The sequence below is a fragment of the Diabrotica virgifera genome, chromosome 9 (assembly GCF_917563875.1).
Source record: "Diabrotica virgifera virgifera chromosome 9, PGI_DIABVI_V3a".
In the NCBI taxonomy this organism is placed as follows: Eukaryota; Metazoa; Arthropoda; class Insecta; order Coleoptera; family Chrysomelidae; genus Diabrotica; species Diabrotica virgifera.
Window position 1 is genome coordinate 213,739,493 of NC_065451.1, and position 19,916 is coordinate 213,759,408.

Below are 19,916 nucleotides of genomic sequence, written 5' to 3' on the forward strand. Positions count from 1 at the left end.
TACGGTTCACTGATCTATCTAAAACAGTTCATGGTACTGGATCAGGAGTCTTTGGGCCAACATGGAACTATAATAAATTTTACAGCCTAGGTCAAAATATAACTGTGTTCGGGGCTTAAGTTTTAGTTTGGTGGTCTGTATTCATGAAATCATAAATATCGAGAATCTAAAGCTAAGACAATCAACATTTACACTGATAGCCAAACGTCAATTCTGGCAGTAAAGAACCCATTCAGCAAATCAAAACTGGTGAGGAACTGCTAAGATATCCTCAACAATCTGAAAAAAGACAATAAAGTGTCTTTAATATGGGTACCGGGTCATGAAGGGGCGCTTGGGAACGAACGAGCAAATATGTTGGCAAAACAATGCTCGAGAAAAACTTTTGAAGGCCCAAAACTTTTCTGTAGCATCACTAAAGATGCTACCAAAAACAAGGTTCAGAAATGGCTGATAAGGAATCATCAAAGGAAATGGAGAGCCAGTCAAGGGCAAATCCAGTCTAAAAAATCAGTTATATTGATAAAAAAAACTCTCGAACAATTTGATGAACCTTTAGAAACGAGAAATTTTACATTGGAAAAACCTGGACATTGCTGTTTAAGTAACCACCTATACAAACTAGGTAAGGTCAATGAACCATGGTGCAGAAAGTGCGAAATGGAAGAAGATACTGTCAAGCGAATGCCTTCCATGTGAGGCAGGAATTAACTGGTGAACTCAGGCTTGAACCATAAGAGATCCTAAAACTGCCAATAAGAAAACTGTTGGCTTTCATTGAGGCCACAGAACTTCTTAGAGTTTAAGCAAAAAAAAACAATGTATGATACTATATAGTACTAAGTATGGCACAAAGTATGGTACTACTCTTTTCACTTGAATTCCATGATTTTTATTTTTTTTTTCATTTCTTTACATACACCAAAATATTTATTAGTACCAGATTTACATGAAGTAGTACCCATTATTTAAATAAATTCAAATTACTAATACGCCGATAGTACCGTTTGGTAATAAGCATGCTCGCCTGGAGTATAAAGGAAGATAATTAGCATACGATAACCCAGTCACCTGTCACTTTCAAACGTTCGTGGGTACGACCCGGAGCCCCCTGACGCCTAAAGTAGGTTCTTTCTTCTTCGAGTCGCTCGCGGAAGAATTTTAAATCGTGTCCTAGACTAAACGTTGCATTAGAACAATTTTTTTTCGAGTGCTCGCATTTTTAGTCGAGGTGTAAGGTGTGCTAACTCCGGTGGTGATAATGTGTGGTGGATGAAGAGCGCGAGAGTACCTACTGTGATCTAGTTGTGGAATAGAACTTTATGTACCAGGATGAGGCTTAATATAGGACTTAAATTAGTAAGTTATTTATTTCATATATATCGTCAATTTTTTCAAAGTATTTTTATTGGTACCTACTATAACGTAGGTACTAGTTATAGGTACTTTATATATTTAACAAAATATATTTTTTAGAAGAATATAGAAATATAGAAATATAAAATATAGCAATCAATAAAAGATAATTATAGAAATAAAATCGCAATCAGATATTTTTTAACAAAAAATTTTTTTATCGAAATATTTTCCTGGCAACTATTAGTTTTTCTTGTAATGTAATCTCTTTTACTAGAGATAGACCTACAATCACTATGTTAAGACATCTCGATCATTTGTAATTATAAAAAAATCAGCTGATTTTATTCATGCTCATTTCCTAATATTTTGAAATTAACTCATTTACTTCTTCCAACTTTCCTCATATATTCAATTTTACTTTTTCTTCTTTTGGCATAATAACCCTGGATGGGTTTTTGCTCGTCTAAGTATGTCCTTCCATTCAGACCTCTCCTGTGCCCTTCAGGGCCGCTTTATCCATTAGGCAATATAGGCAGTTGCCTAGGGTGACACATTATGAGAGGGCAGCAAAAATACCGCACAAAAAATATTTGTATATAAAAATTATGGATCTGGGTTCTGCCATTAAAAGAGTATGAAACCCTTTCAAATTACTTTACCGCAAAGAAGCCAAATTGTGCCCAAATAAAAAATATAAAGAAATAAGAAAGAGGAAAAGAAAAATTCAATTTGACGAGGGGGCCGATGATGAACTAAACTTTTCACCTAGTAATTAGATTAAAATCCAGAAATTCTATATTATAATCGACACTCTGCTAAAAGACCTGAATAGACGTCTGGAATCTTATCTACTTATTTATCAACGTTTTCGTGTTATAACAGATTTGCCAAAATTAAGCAATGAAGAAATTAAAAGAAGCTGAAAATCTGATACAAAATAAACACGACCAAGATACATCATTCATACATGAACGCATTCACTTAAAGGGTCATTTGGATACTATCCCTATTCCACGAACATACGCCTGTTTTGGATTACTTCGACAACGAATATTTTACTGTGCAAAATAAGAAGAACGGAAGTAAATTGCAAATTACATTGTTGTTTATTGGAATAATTATTAGCGCTATTTACTTTCGTACTTCTTATATTGCACAGTAAAATATTCGTTGTCGAAGTAATCCAAAACAGGCGTATGTTGGTGGAATGGCCCATACAATAAAATCACCAATTGACATATTTTAATATTTAAAGAAGAGTTAGTGTAGTCACTGAAGGTGGATATGAGCTATTACCTCCGATTTCGTTGAACCTCCATAGATTTGCATGAAAATTGGTGAGTAGTTAGAGGATATCTCAAGGAAAAAAGGTACCCTGGGAATGGATGCCACCCCTTCTCGGGGGTGAAAATTAGTTTATTAAAAATATCCCCAGAATTCGATAGAGGGACAAATTCTAAGCAAAATTTGTTACATAAAGTTATTAAGATAAATCAAAACTTTTTTAGTTATTAAAGATCATAAATTTTAATTTTTCGTGAGAAAAATGCATGTTTTTAACCGATTTTTCATAAATAACTCAAAAACTATAAGATTTTACAAAAAAAGTTATTATTACTGGAAACTATTATTAAACTCCTTACTGGAAAAACTTTTTAATGTTAACTAAAAGTGAGTTATACGTAATTGAATGTATATTTTTTTCGGTGAGTACCCAAATCTAAGTATTCAAGCTTAAATAACGGAAAATGACGCATTTTACAACATAACCTTATTAAACATTTGTTAAAGTACTTCTATCAAGAAGATCTATCAAATGAGCTCCCGAACAAGTTGATAGCATTAAAATGTATGTATCAAATATTTTTCAAAATTTATCTTTTAAAAACGTTTCCAAAAAAGTTATTGCTTTTTTTTTTAAATAACTCCGTTAATTTTTACGATATCAGGTTTGCCTAGAAACCATTTTAAAGTTAATTTTAATGGATATATTATAGAACAACGTTGAAGTTAATATTTTAAACCCCTTACTTAAAAAAAAAAAGATTAAATGGCCCTGGTTACATAGTTCTCGCAGCAAAATTTAAGCTTTAAACGTTTCTATCTCAGTTATTTTTTACCCTACAGAAATAGTAAAAAGTTAAAATATTTGATACAGAAAAAACTAAAATTTGGTTATACATATATCACTTTTTACGTATATTGAGTATTTTTGGAGTTATTATCAAAAGAAAATTAAAATTACGATAATTTTAAAAATTCAGATATTTTTAAATTATATCTTTTTTTCAAAAATACGCATTCTAAACCAGTCAAAATTGTTGAAATCATTACTTATGCTAATATAAACAAATTTTTCTAAGGATTACTATAAATTTTAATTTTTGTGGAAATGGTGTATATTTAATTTTTCACTTTTTCCTAAATAGTTCTAAAGGGTCCTCTTAGTTTCATCATAACTTGCTTAATTGTAATGCTATTAACTTCTACTGGAGCTCATTTGATAGGTACTCCGAAGTACTTTGACAAGTGCTAAGCAGGTATATTTTATAAAATGCATCGTTTTCCCGTTATTTAAGCTTAAATACTTAGATTTGAATAGGTACTCGTCGAAAAAAATATACATTCAATTACCCATAACTCACTTTGAATTTTTTTAAGTTTAGTTCTTTAAGTGAGGAGTGTATTCAGATTTGTATTATCTTCAATTTTGGCAATAATAACTTTTTTGTAAAAGCTTATAGTTTTTGAGTTATACGTCAAAAACAGCTTTAAAATATGCATTTTTTACGAAAACATAAAATCTTTGATCTTTAATAACTCAAAAAGTATTGATTTATATTAATAGCTTTATATAACAAATTTTGCTTAGAATTTATCTCTCTATCGATTTATGGTATTATAAAAAAAATAATTTTCACCCCCGAGAAGGGGTGGCATCAACCACGACGGTAAAAGCGCAAGTTGGCATAATGTCACCTTTGTTCCTTGAGGTATCCTCTAACTACTCACCAATTTTCATAAAAATCAATGGAGGCTCAACGAAATCGGAGGTTTAAATCTTCAGTGACTGCACTAAAGAGATATTTTCCCTAATTTTGACATTGCTTTGCACATTTATTTGTGCATCCCAGTTGCCAACGTGTCCGCTGGACAATAATTTTGGAAAATGCTAAGAATTAAAAATAATTTCACATCAAGTATTACGCAAGAACGTGTTAATAATTTGTCGATTTTGTCAAGAAAAAAATTTGTTTTTGAAAAGAAGTATCTGATGTGATCGAACTGAAATGACATTTTTTCTGTTGTAGGTATATAAACATCGTAGTTTAAATCCATTTTTAGTGTATTCTGATTCTTATTTAAACAAAAAATTGTGCATTTTTTTCGCAAAAATGGTCTTGTTTGAAGGGCGGCTACTAGAGAATTGTCTAGGGCGTCAATTGACCTAAACGCGGCCCTGGCGGTCCAGGACATTAAGGCGCGGCCACATAGGCGCGGCCGTTTAGGCGCGGCCGTTTAGGCGCAGGGACATTTAGGCGCAGGGACATTTAGGCGCAAGGACATTTAGGCGCAGGGACATTTAGGCGCAGGGACACTTGGGCGCAGATACATTAAGTTAAGAGGGGTATTCAGAAGTGGAACTTGTAGAATGAATATACCTACTTAAAATATAATAATATAAGGTATGCAGGTAAACAAAATTTGTATATAATCCGGCTCTGCCCGAAAAGGTGTAAACTTTTGGGACATTTTATGGCCAGAGGGATTATACAAGTATAATATTTCCCCGAAAAAAAAAACCTAACTAACCTAAACCTAACCTAAATGTCCTTGCGCCTAAATGTCCTTGCGCCTAAATGTCCCTGCGCCTAAATGTCCCTGCGCCTAAATGTCCCTGCGCCTAAATGTCCCTGCGCCTAAATGTCCCTGCGCCTAAACGGCCGCGCCTAAACGGTCGCGCCTATGTGGCCGCGCCCTAATGTCCGGCTCCGCGGCCCTGGTGCTCTTCTCCTTTATTGCCTTACATTCATAGTTTTCAAATCGTCTTCCGTGTCATCCAACCATCTTATTCTGGGTCTTCCTGTTTTTCGTCTTCGTATGGGATTCCATTGTGATATTTTTTTCGTTGTTTTTGTGTCTTCTTGTCTTTGGACAGATCTCAGCCAAAACAATCTCTGACTTTTAAAAAATCTTACAATATCGTATCTTTCATTTAATTCAAATGGTGTTGTTTCTCCAGATTCTCAGTTTTCCTCTTGCGCCGGACCAAATCCTTTTTTAAGTATATTTCTCTAGAATGATTTGAATGTCGTTTTTTCTGTCATTTCAAATTTGTTTTTTTCACAATGTAATATGTTTTCCAACTTTTGCGTTATTTTACCGGTTATTAGCGCACTTATCACTGTATATTGGCTGTGTAGTGAACCAACTGCTCATTATTCTGGCATTAGCTCCTTGGTCTTTATTAATGTTATTAGATAATGGATTCTTCCCCAGAGTTCACATCCTCCATGTTTTAATAACTCTGTCGAAATTTCGCTTTATTGATTTTTAGTTTATTTATCTGAACCACTTCTACATAACTCGAATTTTCAATGTACTGCTCCATCGTATATTATACAAGAATAAATAACCGCTAAATGCCGTAAAAATGAGTGGCGCATACAATATTCCAGCTACAAAAGATCTGATATGAATATAACGTGGCGCGAAAATATATTTTCATTTTGATACAAAACAAAATTCTAGTTTTATTTTAAAAGATTTTTCTATAATATTTGCCCAATTTGAAGTAAAACGCGCTACAAAAGAGTAACTTTGATACAGTTTGAATTTTGAAACACTTTTGTGGCGCGTTTAATTCAAATTTAGCAAATATTATGGAAAAATCTTTTAAAATAAAACTAGAATTTTGTTTTGCATCAAAATGAAAATACATTTTCGCGCCACGTAATATTCATATCAAATCTTTTGTAGTTGGAATATTGTATGCGGTTTAGCGGTTTTTTATTTTTGTATCAGGAGTTTTTCAAAGTTATTTATAAATTAAATGTATGAAGTTGAATGCAATGTTTCTCGATTACACGTTAAGTTTTATAAATGGTCGCCTTTGTCGCATCACCTCCCAAATGATCTAGTGCTCATCGAATGTACACTAGTTTTTTTTTCTATTCGAAATAGATTGAAAAAAATATTGGGATGGACGGTAAATAAACTCGGATTGCCCGTTGCCATATCCAATTTAGCGGTAACCACTACAACTACATAAACCATTTCGGCAATAATCATTAATTGGATTATACTTTTGTAGTTTAATACCTTCTAAATGGCTTAACCGATTTTGATCGCTAAACGTGAGTTTGAAACGTATGGACAGTAGTATCTGATGCATCTAAGGTCAAGTATGCTAACTGAAGCTATTACAGGAATTATTGAGCTTGAAAAACCGTTTTTCTTCCATAGATAATAGATTTGATCATACTTATGAAGCCTATAACTTAAAAATTTGAATTTTCTTCCCGGATATGAGGTATACACCGTTAGATTCGCCTAGAGTCCTTCTACAAACGCTCAGTTATTGGCGCAATTCGTAGGTTGAAATTTTGAGTAAGTGTCGAAAAAACAAAATTTTCAAAGTTTAGTTTTTCAGTTTTTTGGCTATACTGAGCTGTGTGTATGTCTGATCGTGACGTCTTATACATCATTTGAAAGCTTAACTTAACACAATTTGGTGTATTTGCGGTTCTCCTGTCTCTTCTTGAACCGAAGATATATATACCCCCAAAAATATGCCGTTTTGTACCTACCAAGTCCTATAGCTGGCTTATGGGTGGTCAAAAGTCACAAACTACACCGGTTCTGAATCGGCCCTGACCCCCTTCAAACACATAAAAAAAATTCAGATCGGTTTAACTTTTGCAGTCACATACATACATACCTACATATCCACAAACATTTTCCCTTTTTTAAATAGAAATTGAGTCATATTTCTGAGCCCGGTAACTATTGAATGGTATAACCGATTTTTAAAATTAGACATGCGTTGGAAAGGTAATGATCAGTACTATTAGAAGCCGCAGAGGTCGGACTTAAATTTTCGAAGTCTTTGGGAGTTTTGGGGACGAGAACGAAAAACAGACCCTAAATAGGAAGGACCGTAAAATAGACACCCTTGGACCAAAATGGATGGTTGATATAGGAATGGGCGAGTCTTTTCCTGAACTTTAAGATGGGAGTTCGCCCAATTTTCAATTCAGTCAGATTTAGAAAATAGAAAATTTCGTGTATATATAGGGTCGCGTGTAGGGGGCTGTGGGTGTACGCCACTGGCGAGAACTGCCGTTCTCTGGTAATATTGTCTTGTCTTATTCATTTTGTTTGTCTGCATTTAGGTTTTCTACGAAGTATTCTTTCCATTTTCTTTAAGTTTTTTGCTTCACTGTTAGTGAGAAATGGGTGAATTAGTCCCTGGGCACAGGTTACATTAGGGTGAGTTCTATGCACTTTTGGTACAAACACGTCTACATAAAAATTGTTTCTGGTTAAATTTCCTATCTAAATATAACTTTTTAAAGTCAAAGATACTTTTTTTTACAAAAATATATTCAAAAGAAAAAGCACAAAGAAACCCAAAAGAAAGAAAGTTTGTTTTTTGTCCCATAACTTTTGTCCACGGGGATATAGGTATAGACATTGCTTCACAGAAAAAAAACTTACATATTTTGTCTTTAAAATGATGTTTGATAGAGGTCATTAGGATTTACAGTTTTCGAAATATGATTTTTCAAATTTCGCCACTCACAGCAATTTTGGGCAATTTTCCTTGTTATTTCGCAAATATTGTTCTGTAACTTTTTTCTACGTAACTTTAGGCAAATGCAATGGTACATGTAAGAGGAATAGAAATCAATTACCTTTAAAATGTTCTACTGTATAATGTTATACGACTTTTTTTAAAGAGGATATCTTTTTCAAGACTTTATACTTTTAACGAGTTTTTATATTTTTTACGATTATTTTTTAAATTTTCCATTATAACTTTTTTTCTACATTTAGGTATATATTATATAATAAAAAAGAAAGCTTATTCTGTTTACTTTAAAATGGTGTATTATAAAAAATTCTAGGATTATTTTTGAATAAGATATGCTTTTTCAAAATGTAATAAGTACTTGCAACGATTTTTGATTTTAGGATTATTTTTTTTTAAATTCCTCATTATAACTTTTTTATGTGATTGTGTGTTATGATTGAATCTTATTTTTTATAGGTAATACTTTGGATCCACTTGACTCGGCCGGACAAACTTCAAAATATGGATTAATTCCAATATTTACTGTCAAAGCTCCTGCACCACAAGCTTTGCTTGCAAAAATAGCATGTAAATGTACCAAAGGATGTACAAAAAACTGCGGTTGTAGGAAGATAGGAATTAGTGGTTCAATATTCTGCAAAGGGTGCATGTGCATGGGTACTAATTGTGGGAACTCTAAGATAACTGAGGTGTCAGAGGAAGATATTGAAGCTAATGCTAACGAAGAGATGGACTTTGTTTTTGAAAATTTTTTAAGTGTCAACGTTTAAATAATTTTAACTAAAGTGATGTTTTCTAAGACTAATGTTTATGTAATTTTTGTAAAAGAAATAATTTTAAATAATACAGGTAAAAAAATATCAAAGAATAACTCGGTTTAAATTACATACTTAAATATAGATGATACACCATTTTAAAGAACAGAAAGTAAGCCCTCTTTATTGAGCAATATATAGTATATTCATGTACAAGAAAAAAAAAGTTATAATGAGAAATTTCAAAAATAATCGTAAAAAATTTATATTAGGTATTATATAATATATAATATGTAATATAATATTATATTATATATACTATATATAATATAATATATAATATATAATATACAATATATAATATATTATACCGGGTGGTGAATCGGAAAACGGGCCATAGGAAACTCAATGTAAAATTCTAAACTGTTGAATTCCTGCTTCCCTATCTATTTTACATCAAAAGTCATGAGAAGTTATTTGTAGAGGATTGAAATCTGTATTAAAAACAGAAGTTACAATTGTTCTACGATTTAAACACATTCCAAAATTTTGAAAAATATAATGTATTTACCGCAGTAGGTATGTGTGGGTATGTTAGGCCACACGTTACTATTTAACTGACAGTGAGCACATTATTGACTGAAGAAAATATCTTTATTATTAATACTTTCTCCTTAACTAAGGGTATCTTATCAACTTTATTGTGTTTTAAACAAAAAATGATAAAATAATTTAAAAAATTGACAGTTCTAATTGTTAATATAATAAATTCATTGTCAACAAATGCAATCTTATACACATTATTGTATTGTGTGTGGCCTAGCTTTGGCGTATTACTCTGAAAATTGTATTATATTTTTACAAAATTTTGAATAATTATTGTTCATAGAACAATATTAACAGTTGTTTTCAATAGAGATTTCAATTCTCTACAAATAGTTTCTGATGACTTTTGATGTAAAATAATTAGGGAAGCAGGAATTTAACAGCTTAGAATTTTACATTGAGTTTCCTATGGCCCGCTTTCCAATTCACCACCCGGTATAATAATATTATTTTATTTTTATATTATATTATAAAAAATCGTTAAGAGTATAAAAACTTGAAAAACAATAATCTCTTTAAAAAAAGTCGTACAACGTTATACAATAGAACATTTTAAAAGTAATTGATTTCTATTCCTATTACGTGTACCATTGCATATACCTAAAGTTACGTAGAAAAAAGTTACAGAACAATATTTGCGAAATAACAAGGAAAATTGCCCAAAATTGCTGTGAGTGGCGAACTTTGAAAAATCATATTTCGAAAACTATAAATCCTAATTACCTCTACTAAACAACATTTTAAATAATAAATATGTAGGTTTTTTTTTTCTGTGAAGCAATGTCTATACCTATATCCTCGTGGACAAAAGTTATGGGACAAAAAACAAAATTTCTTTCTTTTGGGTTTCTTTGTGCTTTTTCTTTTGAATATATTTTTGTAAAAAAAAGTATCATTGACTTTAAAAAGTGATATTTAGATAGGAAATTAAACCAGGAACAATTTTTATGTAGATATGTTTGTACCAAAAGTGCATAGAACTTACCCTAATGTAACCTGTGCCCAGGGATTAATTCACCCATTTCTCAAAAACGCACCCCTTTAAATGGTAGCACTCCGCGATTTTTTCATACATAGATGTCCACTGACCATATGAAATAATAAAACCCCGTTAACGTTGTAGTTCCTTTTAGCTATCTTATTTTGAATATAATCAATAGCCTATAATCACTATTGAATACATAAGAATAATTAAATCAATCATTTTATTTTCTGTCTCTTAATTGTAGTAACACAAAAGAAAAAAATATTAAAAATACCTAAAAATAATTAACAAATATTTTCTAACAAACCGGAAACATAATTCAAACTATTTTAATTTAATTTAACAACAAAATGGTCTTTCTAACTAAAATATAACACCTTTTGATTATAGAACTCATATTCTTTCTTAGCCAGGTATTTCAGTTTCACTCATTTTAGTGACTACATTCATAAGACAGTGGGGCCCTATGCTCCATGCATTATGCTTTATAGCAAGCTGAGCATGCACGCTTTGTTTTTCCATCTTTGCCTTTGCAGAAATAACCTAGTTTGCTTTAACATCGCACACATCTTATGGAAAATATAATGTCACTCAAATTCAATAAAATTTATACGAATAGATTCGTTTTAAATAACGGTCAAATCTTATCATTGCGCCAACTCTTAATTATGATTAATTACGGCGCAAATTGCAATTAAAGTTTATCGAAATCACATTTTTGGAGTCAGTAAAACTGTCAGTTACAATCACTATTGCTCTGGGTGCTATTCAAAAGAGCTTAAACCCCGCTGGGCCTCAGCGGATTAGTGAAACTAATCCGCTGATTTATGGAGTACCGACAATTTGGGTATTATAAAATATTTTTTCTCTTTCTAACTTATGTACGTAGCCATTTGATTTCAGATTTATTTATATCATTTTCTGCTCTTATTATTGAAAATATGGAGTTGGCGCAATGATAAGATTTGACCGTTAATTTAAAACGAATCTATTCGTATAAATTTTATTGAATTTGAGTGACATTATATTTTCCATAAGATGTGTGCGATGTCCATTTGTGGGATGTTGTGTTGTTAGGTCATTAACTTAAACGCACACTTGATCGCAAACTTCACACATGGCATGGGTGCTACATACCCTAGTTTGTATTCAATAAATTTTCGTGATTGGAAATATTGCTCAAATGAGACCGTAACTACACACTTGTCCTTGGCAGACTAGAGACTCAATTTACATAAAGCAGCATTACCATTGAAATGCAACTGCAGAAGCTATATGCAGTTAAGTGTCGCGATGGGTATCTCACACCCAAGTGTGAGCTTCCAGGGTTAAAATACTACTAATTCTTCTTCTTCTCGTTGCACTACAACCCGGAGTGAGCCTTGGATGACTGCGCAGCTCGCTATTATATTTTTATTTATGATGTTCATATTAGGAACTTAATTTATTAGTATTGTGTAGGCTATACATATATCTGTTTGCTCCCTCAATACTTCCTTTTATCTCTTCCGCAGGGCCCCCGTAACCGGGCGTGCAACGCGTGCGGCGCACGCGGGCGTAACCCCAAAGGGGCGCCAAACCGAAGGTTTGGTAAATAAGGAATATTTATTTTAAATGAGATAATCATTTTTAATATACAATTTTAATTATTTCATGAACATCTAGAGAAATCTCAAAAATCAAATATTGTGTTATTACTGAAAAATAATTATTCCCGTCCTGAAATGTTGAACTTACTCCGTCAAAAATATATTACATTTTGTTGTTTCTTCCTAATTTTTTTCTTTGAAGTAGATTGAATTAAGCTTGGCGTACCACCCAATCGATTTTACAGACTAAAGCGACACTCAAAATAGTCAAATAAAGATCAAATCGCACTTCTTGACGAGTAGAAACATAAATTATTAACACCCATAAAACGCAACTTAGCAATTTTACTCCAACAAAAACACAACTTGCTGGATCAAGCAGTTTTACTCGTATAAAGTGAATCTTTTACTCGAATTTATGATAATTACCCTTAAGTAAACAAATACTCTATGAATTATGATTATGTATTTGACTTGAGTATTTTTTCCCTTCTCGTCTATGCGTTTATTAGGCACAAACATTATTTACTGTTACTGGTGAACGGGTGGTTTCCTGCAGTGAAAGATTTAAAATTTTATTTTATATTGGTGTTAATAATTACCTACGACTATTATTGCAATATCCGTTGGGTTTGTTCTGCCCTGATTTTAAACTTTTGTTTTCCTGTAAAAAATATTGGACAATCTTTTTTATTTGTTGTTATTTTAAGTGGCGTGGAAATTAAATTAATTGTGAAAAGGGTAAGTGTCATAATCGTTGCATAGAATAATAATAATTCATTTTAAATAGTTATAATCGGGTTTCCTCTAATAAAATCCACAATTTACAATTTATTTTGAAAAAAAAAGAAAATAATTAAGACATTGTGTCTGCGTAACTTGGAACCGTATGGGCAACTTTTTTATTATTAATTTTAAGGAAAAAATTTATTCTTCATAAAATGATCTGCATGGTCTAAAAACTAAAATGCAACCAAATATAAAATTGAGTCAATCTTATGAGTATCAAAAATATGAATTTTGATCAAGAGTACCTTATATTTCACAATATCGAAAATTATTATTATGAAAAGTTGTTTGGAATTATTTAAAAACTATGTTTTTATATGCAATTACATCCTTTTAATTGAATTTTTTTCTCAAATTACAGATACCCAACGCCCTTTTCATTTATTACGAATAATGCGATAAATCTTTTATTGTTATTGATTAATTAATTAATAATAATAAAAGAGTAAAGAGTTATCACATTATTTGTAATAACTGAAAATATTTTTTTTCTACGAGCGTGCAAAAATGTCTACTTTCGCGCACGCATTTTAGTTTAGAAAGTTTTACTTTTCCGCACGCGTGTTACTTTTCCGCACGCGTTTTACTTTTCCGCACGCGTTTTACTTTTCCGCACGCGTGTTTATTTAGATATGTTAATATGGCCATAAAGTAATTATAATACATGCAATAAACTAATATTTAGATATTATTTACTAATTTATTTCAAATGTATCGTATTATGTTCATGATTTAATGAAATTAACGCGAGAATTCGATGAAATAAAATAATTTTGACATAATATTCGAAAGTCAAATCAGTAGATAATAACAGTGGTTTTGAATCGTCGTCATGGAAACCAAGATCGTCGTCATGCTAACCAATTATGCTGAAACTTTGGTTTTGACAACCTTGTCAAAGAATTAATTTGTGTATGTATTTTCATATTAATTAAATTAATTGATTAAGATTTGGTCATTTTTTAAAGACTCGTAGAAAAACTATTGTTCCTAACGCTTGCAGAAAGTCTCTTTTCCGCACTCGACTGCTTGCCGAACTCCCGCTTCGCGTCGTTCGGCAAACTGCAGTCGCGTGCGGAAAAGTATGACTTTCTGCACTTGCTAGGAAAATAACTATATTAATAATAATAAAAGACTATCACATTATTTCTAATAAATGAAAAAGGCGTTGTTGAAAAGTACAATTAATGTACGATAAAAAGTTCTTTCTAAAAAGCTTTGCATGGTCTAAAATCTAAGATGCAACCATCAAATCCTATCAGATTTTTTCAATTTTATATGAGATATATGTAAAAAATACGAGTTTTATATATTTCAGTTAGAAGGATGTAATTGCATATAGAAACATAATTTTTAATGTTGAATAAATTTTCATAATAACTTTTCAATATTGTGAATTGTGAAAACTAAACGTACTTTGCTCTTGACCGAAATTCATATTTTTTGACATACTTCGTATAAGATTCATAAAATTTGATATTTGATGGTTGCATTCCAAGTTCTAGACAATGCAGAACTTTTTATGAAGAAAAACTTTTTCTCGCAAAATAATAATAAAACAGTTTCCCATATGGTTCCTAGTTATGTAGACACCCTATATTACGTATAAAATTTGTTTGAAAACTTTGAAATGACAAAATATTATTATTTATTTGCTTAAATGTATATTTTTAATTTAATATGCAGGGTGCTTCATTAATGTTGCAAAAAATTTATGGGGAAAGGCGCAAAATGTCGCCTGTCAAAATTTTAAATGTGTTTTAACTGTATTCATTTTTTTCGAATCCTGAGAAAACTAATAAGTATTTTAAAAAAATTTAAACGCAGAATGAAAGATAACGTTATTGCCGAGGGCCAACATTACCGACAGTCCCTTAAAATAAATAAAAAGTTTCTTTTGAATTAAATATTTTCAATTATTAAAAATCACATTAAATTTTCTCTTGTATTTTCACCCCTGTAATTTATTAAAATAAAAATTAAGAAGTTTTCAGGGACTTTCGGCCTCAGTAATAATGTAGTCTTTTATTCTGGGTTTAAATTTTTCAAAAATATTTATTAGTTTTATATGTATAGTAGATTTAAAGGGCGCTAAAATATGTCCCGCACGCTGGCGCCAATCAGCCTTGCGGGGGCCCTGCTCTTCCGTGATATCTTTATCTGAGATATCTACTTTTAAAATACTGGTCCCCGATTTTAGCGCCTTCTTGTGTAATGGTTTAAATTTATTCACGAGATTTCTTAAGAAGAAATACGAAGTCAAAGGTGACATTATTATAGTAGGTCGGACATTAATTTTTTCAAAGGCGTTTGAGAATTTTTCATTTATTGATAATAGCGTGGCTGTCCATATATGAATAATATACTTAAGGATGATTAAAGCCGGCAATCAAGTATTTAACAGAGAAATCAATCAGTGGATGCTTTCTATCAAATAAATCATACAAGTGGTATCTTCAGCAAGACTGGTCACTTTAATTTGAAGACATATATTATTTTTAGCCTTTAACAATTCTGCCAAACCACAAAATGAAACTTGGTTTAATCGACAGTTTATGATGTCAATCTTCTTCTTTTTCTAGTGCTGACTTCAGTAATAAAAGTTGGCTATAACCATTGCAAATTCGTCTCTATCTTTTCGTCATCATCATCAGTAGCTCGACAACCCTTTTTGGGTCCTGGCTTGTTCTAGGATTTTCCGCCATTCTGTTCTGTTCCTTGCTTTGTTCTTTCAGTGGGTAATCTCAAGTGTTTTCAGATCTTGTTCCACTTGTTCCATGTATCTAAGTTTGGGTCTTCCCTTTGACCTTCTCCCTACTGGTGTTTGCTTTATTATATGTTTTTGTGTTTCGGTCTCCAACATTCGTTCAACATGGCCCATCCAGCGCAGATGTCCGATCTTTATGGATGTTATGACGTCGGGTTCATTGTATGCTGCGTATAGTTCAAAATTATATCTTCTGCGCCATACGTCATTTTCTTTCACTCCCTTATATGTGTTTGAGGATTTTTCGTTCAAACGTACCTAATAAGTTCTCATCGCTTTTCGACAGCGTCCATGTCTCTGATCCATATATAAGAATCGGTTTTATCAGGGTTTTGTATATTTTGCATTTGGTTTTTCTCGTGATGTTAGATCTTAGATGTTTACTTAGTCCATTATATGTTTTATTAGCAATATGTATTCTTCTCTTAACTTCTTCGCTGACATTGTTATCTGCGGTAACTAGTGAACCTAGATATGTAAAAAATTTTACCCTTTTGATGTTATAGTCTCCAGTGGCGGCTCGTCAGAGGAGGCAAGGGAGGCTCAGCCTCCCCATAAATTTTTTACACACTCTATACTGTTTTGTTTATCATGAATCGCGAAAACAACAATTACTCTCACTATTATACAACGTGTAAATTCCATATTATCACTAATTATCCATACGTACGGAGCATTAGCATTAGAACGCATGATCGCGTCTCAGTTTTATTACATATTCAGGACCCTGGGTTATCCCGAGATGCACGAACGGAGCCGAGAAGCCCAGCATTCTCCGTTGCTAATGCTTCGTGCAGCGCAGCAGGCGTTTAAGGAGACCCGGTCTCCTAACAGTGGTATCTACGGCGCCATCACACGCTGCCCGGAGATATACCAAGGGAGGCAGAGTAGCTTCTCAGCTCCGTTGGGTGGTTGGGTGCGTCTCGGGACAACGAATTTTAGGGTCCTGACTAAAAATAATGAAAAATCTAAAAGTGCGAATTTTGTTATGAAATTTGGTATGTGGGGTTATAATAATATTTGAAACAACTTGCTCAAATAACTTTTTCCGATATCTCTAACTCAAAGCAAAATATCGGTAATTTATCGCGTTTAGAATTAAAAAAATTCAGTTCGAGTATCTTAAAAAATTTGAAGCTTCATTATGTATGGACTGCAAAACTTCAAATCTGTATTTATTTTGATATGCATAGGTATCTATTTACAAATAGATGAAATTGTTAATAAATAAACGACACAAACTTTGGTATTAAACTTTTACTATTAGACTAACTATTTTTAAAATGATGATATCATGAAATTATGAATTAGGATGATATTATGAAATGTAAATAAAAAATGGTCAAAAGATGGGGCCTTAAATTACATTTTTTGGCGCATTTTTTTGCTAGTGCAAATTTGTCTAGATATTTTACAGTTAGGTATAGCCTCCCCTATTGTAAAAATCACGAGCCGCCACTGATAGTCTCCTATTGTCAGATTCTGTAGGTTTCTTTGGCCTGTCGATTTGCTGGCCTTCATGTATTTGGTTTTTATTTCATTAATATTTAGGCCACTGTTTTGTACCGCTCTTTCTATCGCATTAAATGCTTCTATCATTTCTCTTTTGCTTCTAGCTATGATATCAACATCATCTGCAAATGCCAATATTTGTACACTTTTTGTCATTATTGTTCCTCTGGTGTTGACTTTTTACTCTCTAATTATTTTTTCTAATGTGATACAGGATTACAGTTGAATAGAATACAGGATAGGGAATCTCCCTGTCATAGGCCCGTTCTAACATGGATTGTATCTGTTAGTGCGTTTTGAATTCGAATTTTGCTTTGTACTTTAAGTGTTTTTTTTTTACTATATAAATGAGTTGAGTTGGAATATTAAACTCTTTAAGGGTGTGGATCAGAAATTCTCGATGGATACTATCATAGGCACTCTCAAAATCAATGAAGAGATGATGTGTGTCTATATTAAATTCAGTAGTCTTTTCCAAGATTTGCCTCAAGAAAGATCTGATCTATTGCGGACTTCTGCCTGCAGAAACCACATTGATATCCCCCAACTATTTGTTCCGCATATGGTCTCAATCGCTCATACACAATATTTGACAGTTTTTTATATGCTACAGTTTACATTACATTCAAGCTGATCTCCCTTTTTATGTAGTGGAATAATTACCCCGGTATTCCAGTCTTGTGGCAGTTATTTATTATTCCATATGTTCACTATTAGTTCGTGTATCGCATTCAATAGGGAGTCTCCGCCTTCTTTTTTTAATTCTGCGCTAATATTGTCTAATCCAGATGACTTGTTGTTTTTCAGTCTGGTAACTGCTTCTTGCATTTCAGCTACTGAAGGGGGGGGTTGTTTCTCTGGTATCCGTTTGATCCAGTATAATTCCATCGTATAGTGGATCTCCGTTTTGTTCAAACTTTTCTTTAAAAAATTCAGTTCATCTTTGTAGTTTTTCAGTCTGTTTAGTGACTATATCTCCTTCTTTGTCTCTGCACATCATTGTTCTTGGTTTAAATTCTTTTCTGCTTTTGTTAAGGTTTTGGTAAGAATTTTCTGGTTTCTGTTGGTTTATTTAATTCTTCAATTTCTTGGAGTTCTTTTTCTATATGTTCTCTTTAATTTCTGCGATGTATTTTCTTCTCTTCGTTCCTTAGCACTCTATATTCCTCTTTTGTCTGTCTTGTTATATGCATTATTTTTTCTCCCTGTTATGTTACGACACTCTTCATCGAACCACTTCCCTTCAGTTGATTTCACCTTTTTTTTGTAGACCCAAGGTCTCTTTGGTAGCGCCTTGTTTGATGTTTTTACACGCTTCCCATTCTTTGTTTATATCCTCGTGCTTTTGTCTGTTTTCTAGCCTTCCTTTTATATATTCTTTGTATTTTGCCTTTTTGCTGTTTTCTGCTAAGTTTTTTATGCCATATTTTTCAATTTTGGATCCCTTTTCTTTTTTATGTTTGAGATTCTGGCTCTTATTCTACTTTATAATCTCTATCTTTTGTTTTTCTTAAAAGTGTCTGTGTGTTTAACTTGGTCCAGTCGCGAAGTTGTTTTCACCACGATATTTGTCGTCTACCAGAACTTTTTTTCCTTTGATTTTACCCTTCATAATCAGCTGCAACAACTCGTATTTAAAATTTCTAAGCATGTGCCCCAAATATGCTGTCTGTCACCTTTTAATGGTGGTCTAAAGTTCTCTGTCACTTCTTAATCTGCGCAACACCATTTCGTTCGTAATATAATCGGTCCATTGTATTTTCAAAATTCTCCTAAAAAACTACATCTCAAAAGCTTCCAGCTTTCTCATTAAGTCAGCATTATCAGTCCAAGCTTAGAAGAATAGAGTGGATATAATATTTTAGCATCCGATGTCAGATTTACAGATTGAGTCTTTGGTTACTCAGTAAATTCCTCATCTTTAAAAAGGCTATTCTTGATTGCTCTACTCTTGATCGAATTTCGGATATCGAATTTAGATCTTCCATAATCCAGACTTCTAAATATTTCATTTTGTCCACTTGTTCAATAACTTCATTCTTTATCTAGATCCTTATGTCTTCACCCCTCTTACTGATAACCGCGGTTTTTTATGATTATTGATTTTTATGATTATTTTTATTATTATTAAACCAAACCGTACGATGTCAATAAATAATTAAGAATGTCGAAAAAAGTCAATATTGGCGTTTTTAGTATAATATTTTGCAGTATATTGGACATTGAATTTAATAAAACAAACAATATAAGAGGAAAACCTAAGTTAAACAGATTTCCCGCTAGCTCTAAGTTGTCTCAATGCCATTGCTTTCAGATCCTTGGGGTAGGCTCAAAATCTTGGTCCAATGCTATTTAGATGTATTAATTTTTTTCGAATCATGATAAAACTAATAAGTGTTTTGAAAAAATTTAAACGCAGAACGAAAGATTGAATTATTATTATCGAAAGTAATAATAATATACGTGTATTCAAAACAATAGTTATTACAATAATTTACAATTTCAGTTTAGTTACACTAAAATAAACGTAAAGAAAAGTCTTAAAAGCATAAATATGCTTGTTGACTTAATCTGTCTAATATTGACAAGTTTAAGTCCCTGAAAACTTCTATAATGTTTATTTTATGTTTATTTTAATAGGTTACAAGAGCGATGGCGATAAGCAAGGTTATTCCTCTCCAATTTTTGCCCCGTTGGGGGATTAAAACTTCAGTAGTTAGATGCGGATCAGTTTTTA

At 32.2% G+C, this 19,916-nt stretch overlaps 1 protein-coding gene across 1 annotated transcript in view; it reads left to right on the forward strand.

Annotated features, from left to right (window-relative positions):
• Positions 1–1,075: 1,075 nt before the first annotated feature.
• The window catches only part of LOC114337364 (protein spaetzle 5), a 41,725-nt gene continuing 22,884 nt past the window's right edge, over positions 1,076–19,916 (forward strand). The window contains exon 1 of the mRNA XM_050660737.1: positions 1,076–1,359. Within this exon, the coding sequence (XP_050516694.1) occupies positions 1,333–1,359 (27 nt within the window). The 5' untranslated portion in view covers positions 1,076–1,332. The remainder of the gene's footprint in view (positions 1,360–19,916) is intronic.